Genomic DNA, 6,469 nt, shown 5'->3' on the forward strand with positions numbered 1-6,469 from the left:
GTATCGTATACTGCACATAGGAGAATTATAGTATAAGGTATAAGGACAACTTAAGTCACCAAGGGATGTAAGGATCATATTAAGGCGAGAGGCTTTATACAGGTCTCCTAAGTGATGTCCAGTATCTGTAATAACATACAGGAGAAGGTTATCCCGTACATGACATGTTTTCCTGATGAACTAAAGTGATGACATCTGAACTCACCATAGAGAGAGAGACATGTACAGGAGATTATAGATCTATTAGCATCACATGTGTATTATAAAGGGTCAGTAACAACAAGTGACATAACTGAAGAATACAAAGCTACCATCTTTCACACCAGACGTCAAATACTCACACAGAGATTTATCATGGGGAATCATTGCAATCTGCTGGCACACCACACATAGAATCCACCATCATACACAGTCACAGAGAGAGTACTCGGAATACAAATAGATATATATTATACATGAAGCAATGCTATACACATCAGTAGGTTACGTGCAAAGATTACCTGGGCTTTATAGCATTATATCTAGAGATCAGTACGTGACTAGTGGTGATCGGAGGGTGACAGGATGATCAGTCTAGGCGTGACATTAGGGTGTATGGAACCGGGCTACAGAAGAGTAATATATGAGGATGACAAGGGGGGGGATCAGAAGATGGTCTGGGGGTGACACATGGAGTTGATCAGAAGATGGTCTGGGGGTGACATGGAGTTGATCAGAAGATGGTCTGGGGGTGACATGGAGTTGATCAGAAGATGGTCTGGGGGTGACATGGAGTTGATCAGAAGATGGTCTGGGGGTGACATGGAGTTGATCAGAAGATGGTCTGGGGGTGACATGAGGGTGATCAGAGGATGGTCAGGGGGTGACATGGAGTTGATCAGAAGATGGTCTGGGGGTGACATGAGGGTGATCAGAGGACGGTCAGGGGGGTGATCAGAGGACGGTCAGGGGGGAGATCAGAGGACGGTCAGGGGGGAGATCAGAGGACGGTCAGGGGGGAGATCAGAGGACGGTCAGGGGGGAGATCAGAGGACGGTCAGGGGGGAGATCAGAGGACGGTCAGGGGGGAGATCAGAGGACGGTCAGGGGGGAGATCAGAGGACGGTCAGGGGGTGACAGGAGGGTGATCAGAGGATGGTCAGAGGGTGACATGGGGGTGATCAGTGGATGGTCAGGGGGTGACATGAGGGTGACATGAGGATGGTCAGGGGGTGACATGAGGATGGTCAGGGGGTGACATGAGGATGGTCAGGGGGTGACATGAGGATGGTCAGGGGGTGACATGAGGATGGTCAGGGGGTGACATGAGGATGGTCAGGGGGTGACATGAGGGTGATCAGAGGATGGTCAGGGGGTGACAGAAGGGTGATCAGAGGGTGACATGGGGGTGAACAGAGGATGGCCAGAGGGAGATCAGAGGATGGTCTGGGGGTGACAGGAGGGTGATCAGAAGATGGTCTGAGGGTGACATGGAGTTGATCAGAAGATGGTCTGTGGGTGACATGGAGTTGATCAGAAGATGGTCTGGGGGTGACATGGAGTTGATCAGAAGATGGTCTGGGGGTGACATGGAGTTGATCAGAAGATGGTCTGGGGGTGACATGGAGTTGATCAGAGGATGGTCAGGGGGTGACATGAGGGTGATCAGTGGATGGTCAGGGGGTGACAGAAGGGTGATCAGAAAATGGTCAGGGGGTGACATGAGGGTGATCAGAGGATGGCCAGAGGGTGACATGAGGATGGCCAGAGGGTGACATGAGGATGGTCAGGGGGTGACATGAGGATGGTCAGGGGGTGACATGAGGATGGCCAGAGGGTGACATGAGGATGGTCAGGGGGTGACATGAGGATGGTCAGGGGGTGACATGAGGATGGTCAGGGGGTGACATGAGGATGGTCAGGGGGTGACATGAGGATGGTCAGGGGGTGACATGAGGATGGTCAGGGGGTGACATGAGGGTGATCAGAGGACGGTCAGGGGGGAGATCAGAGGACGGTCAGGGGGGAGATCAGAGGACGGTCAGGGGGGAGATCAGAGGACGGTCAGGGGGGAGATCAGAGGACGGTCAGGGGGGAGATCAGAGGACGGTCAGGGGGGAGATCAGAGGACGGTCAGGGGGGAGATCAGAGGACGGTCAGGGGGGAGATCAGAGGACGGTCAGGGGGGAGATCAGAGGACGGTCAGGGGGGAGATCAGAGGACGGTCAGGGGGGAGATCAGAGGACGGTCAGGGGGGAGATCAGAGGACGGTCAGGGGGGAGATCAGAGGACGGTCAGGGGGGAGATCAGAGGACGGTCAGGGGGGAGATCAGAGGACGGTCAGGGGGTGACAGGAGGGTGATCAGAGGATGGTCAGAGGGTGACATGGGGGTGATCAGTGGATGGTCAGGGGGTGACATGAGGGTGATCAGAGGATGGTCAGGGGGTGACATGAGGATGGTCAGGGGGTGACATGAGGATGGTCAGGGGGTGACATGAGGGTGATCAGAGGATGGTCAGGGGGTGACAGAAGGGTGATCAGAGGGTGACATGGGGGTGAACAGAGGATGGCCAGAGGGAGATCAGAGGATGGTCTGGGGGTGACAGGAGGGTGATCAGAAGATGGTCTGAGGGTGACATGGAGTTGATCAGAAGATGGTCTGTGTGTGACATGGAGTTGATCAGAAGATGGTCTGGGGGTGACATGGAGTTGATCAGAAGATGGTCTGTGGGTGACATGGAGTTGATCAGAAGATGGTCTGGGGGTGACATGGAGTTGATCAGAAGATGGTCTGGGGGTGACATGGAGTTGATCAGAGGATGGTCAGGGGGTGACAGAAGGGTGATCAGAAAATGGTCAGGGGGTGACATGAGGGTGATCAGAGGATGGCCAGAGGGTGACATGAGGATGGCCAGAGGGTGATCAGAGGATGGCCAGAGGGTGACATGAGGATGGCCAGAGGGTGACATGAGGATGGCCAGAGGGTGACATGAGGATGGCCAGAGGGTGACATGAGGATGGCCAGAGGGTGACATGAGGATGGTCAGAGGGTGACATGAGGATGGTCAGGGGGTGACATGAGGATGGCCAGAGGGTGACATGAGGATGGCCAGAGGGTGACATGGGGGTGATCAGAGGATGGTCAGGGGGTGACATATATAATTTCTCACCGCTCTGCTCTCCCAGGAAGACCAGCTTGAATTTCCTAAGCGGGTTCCCAAAGTCTCCTCCCGAGGACATGGTGACGAGGTAAGGGTGCGCAGGAAATCGGTGCTGCTGATGCCGGCAGTCCTGGCCGTGGCTAGGTCCCGGGGAGAGGCGGGAGGGGGCGGCCTGGGAACCGGGAGCGTCGCTGCTGAGGGAGACGCTTCCCGTGACCTCTCACACACACCTGATAGGAAAGCCCCGCCCCGACTCTGTGCCCACAACACGCAGCCCAACCCTAGGGAGCTCTGCTGCCAGCACTTGTCTCCATGGCAACAAGCCACGGCAGCCAATCACAGTGCCGCAACGACAGCCAATGGCTGGGGAGGGATGAAGGCTGAGCGGCGGGAGCAAGACGCCATTGAGAGTGTGGCAGAGCAGACTCAGCAGATACAGAGTTGGCAGCTCAGACTGAGCTGAGAGGATATAAAACAATCCACATATATTATAATAAAACAAACTATTATATATATATATAGTTAGTCATATCTTATGTTACTAATTCTGTACCACTAAAATATTGTTTTTACCACAAAAAGGGGCAGAATTAGCCATGAGCCGGCGCTAGAACGGTTATTGTTATGTGACATGCGGGAACGTGCATCGTTGGTCGATGCATGCCCAACATGTCGATTTTTACAATCGTTATCGTTCATATCTTTAACAAAATCTGACCCCGTATACCCACCAATAGGCTGCAAGCAGAAATCGGCTACCACAATTGGCCGTTGTGCGCCTCTAATTGAATCTGTCCCAAAAAAGTCTAAGGTCAGAGGTTCTGAATCATTTTCCTCCTGGGGACCCCCTGGCAGCCCATTTGCATTACTTGTACCCCCAACATTTCCAAAGCAATACATTTGTAATCAATATAATTGATATTAGAAAAAAATGTTTAGGCGCAACTATATATAAAAGCAATGAATGTGCTATAAATTAGATTTTTTTGTTATTATATATATATTTATATTCATCGCATTACAGAAAATGTTTAAAGTACCCATGAACGGGCCAGCGAGTACCCCATAGGGGTCTCACAGGTTTGGAATCACTTAACTAAGGTGTCGCTAAATGTATTCACAATCTTCCATATCAGAAGAGAGAGACAGGTGAGGTTCACCCCTTTGTCACTGCAAACCAAACAGGATTGCACCAAGGACAGTGCAAAACTCCAAGGGGGGAACTCAAATACAGGCAAAGATTCGGCCGGGCGAATGTATTCGTTCTTAATTTAATCCCCTCCCCAAATGTCTATAGCTCTGAGCTATACAATACTTTACAGACTCTCTCATTGCCCCGTTTCTTACCATTAGTACTTTTTATTTCTAAAGCGTCACAAAATGTCCTCAGCTCCGTATGTTGACGAACAAATACGAATGGCCCGTGACCTGGCACACGTGCTTAAAATTGCAGCCTCGGCACTGAAGGGGTTAACCTCAGTGCCAATGGCGCCATCTTTAAATTGCCCCTAGGCGCCATTTTTGAATGATTGACCGGCGCCGTGTGTTTAAAAAAAATAAAAAATATTATGTAATTTTATTTGCTGCAGCTCGGATCCCCTCCTGTGGCTGCAGCGAAGCAAAGAGTTAACCCCCAGTGTGCTGCTATCTGTGGGCTGTGTGCTGACCGCTGGGGACTGGGAGCCTAGCTCCCAGTGCCCCAGCACTCCAACAGTTAAAACCCGCCACTCCAGCTCAGGCAGTACTGAAAGAGTTAAAAGTCCCAGAACTGGGACTGGTGTTAGAAATACAAAAACACTGCAAATGTTTGAATAAAGTGTGGACAGATATGTATAAAATGTATACAGTAAAATGTTTGAATATGTATGTGCAGCACAGAGCAGATCCCGAGCTCCAATACTGTGTTGTGTAATTTTTGTATGTATATTTAATATAAGAAGGTTTAAATGTATATATTTAAAGTACATTTGAACTTCCTATTTTTCCCTGGAAGTCCAGAGGATCTGGAGTCGCTGTGGGCTGCTGGGTCCCCCATCCCCTCCTCCAGGGAAACGGAATGCCTTCCTTTGCAGCCTACTCTCCCAGGATGGTCTGGAGACTAACCAAAAAACGAGTTGCACTCCCGGTCCCCCTGGAAGAGTGGGTAAGTCTCCTGGCCAGCGCCATCTGCCCGCACTCCTTCGCCATTTTCAGCTTCCCCCCTTCGCTGGCGTCCGCTTCCCCTTGTAAGTGGGCGGTCTGGGGGAGCTGATGACGCGATTCGCACAATGCCGGTAATCCGGGCATTGTGTAGCAGGACGTGGCCGTAAATGCGAAGTCCGCCTCACCCCCAAATTCGCGGCACTCCCCCCTGCTGTGCCGATCTGGCAGCCAGATTGTTGGCAACTCTGCTGCAGCCTAATTCCATGAAAGTCAGTGGCGTAACTAGGGTAGGGCCGCCAGGGCTCGTGCCCTGGGCGCCGCCAGCCACAGTACAGACCCGCCCTAGTCAGCCAGTGTAGTGCAGACCGCAGTGTGTAGTGCAGACCGCAGTGAGTGCAGTCCACACTACACTGTTACACACACATCGCTGCCGGCGCTGGGTAGTACACTCGTACTACCCGGCGGCGATGTGTGTATTTCAGCAGCCAATGAGAGTCAGACTCTCATTGGCTGCTGCGCCCACTGACGGAGACGGGCTGAAACTCACTCATGAGCTCCGCCTTCCGGCTTCTGCAGTGGTTGATAGGAGAGACGTCATGACCGATGGCCAGATGAGACGGTCTGGTGTGAAACCATGGCCGAGCAGCTCCGCCTCACGGCACTCTGCTCGGCCGGGATTACTAAAAGACAGGCCCCGTGAGATATAACTACACCCATTTTGTGGCAAGACCACGCCCCTTTTGCTGATTAGCAGGCCCAGTCCGTCCTTGCATACCATCATATACAAGTGAGCACCTAATTTGAGCAATATGCTGGTGAGAAGCGCGGTACCTCCAAAAAACATAAAATCCAAGGGCTTCTACAGGTGCGCCCATTGTATAGGTTGCAGAAATGTAAGATTGTCAGATTTGTGTCCTATTCCACCAAGCAGGAGTATAAAATAAAATAAAACTTGTTACCTGCAATAGAAGAAACATAATATATTTCTTGCAGTTTAAATGTTCTAAACAGTATATAGGCAATGTGATCAGCCCCTGGCTGTTACTGACTCCGCCCGCTACACCTTGGGCGTATAACGTTGCTGCCACCACCAAACTCCTATCGGCATTTGAAACAGGTTACTGCTGTGTATGCGGCGTTTAGCTGCGGCCACACCACCTGATTGGTGTCGGCTGATACCCCCTGA

General features: G+C 51.6%; 1 protein-coding gene across 2 annotated transcripts in view; it reads right to left on the minus strand.

Annotated features, from left to right (window-relative positions):
• Window positions 1-3,415, minus strand: part of RAB6A (RAB6A, member RAS oncogene family) — a 46,456-nt gene extending 43,041 nt beyond the window's left edge. The window contains exon 1 of one of the 2 annotated variants that reach the window (XM_088462456.1): window positions 3,151-3,415. In XM_088462456.1, the coding sequence (XP_088318582.1) occupies window positions 3,151-3,220 (70 nt within the window). In that variant the 5' untranslated portion in view covers window positions 3,221-3,415. The remainder of the gene's footprint in view (window positions 1-3,150) is intronic. The other variant, XM_088462455.1, reaches the window with a different exon arrangement.
• Window positions 3,416-6,469: the final 3,054 nt, after the last annotated feature.

This window comes from Taudactylus pleione, unplaced genomic scaffold (assembly GCF_031769625.1).
Source record: "Taudactylus pleione unplaced genomic scaffold, aTauple2 ptg001248l, whole genome shotgun sequence".
NCBI classification, from domain to species: domain Eukaryota; kingdom Metazoa; phylum Chordata; class Amphibia; order Anura; family Myobatrachidae; genus Taudactylus; species Taudactylus pleione.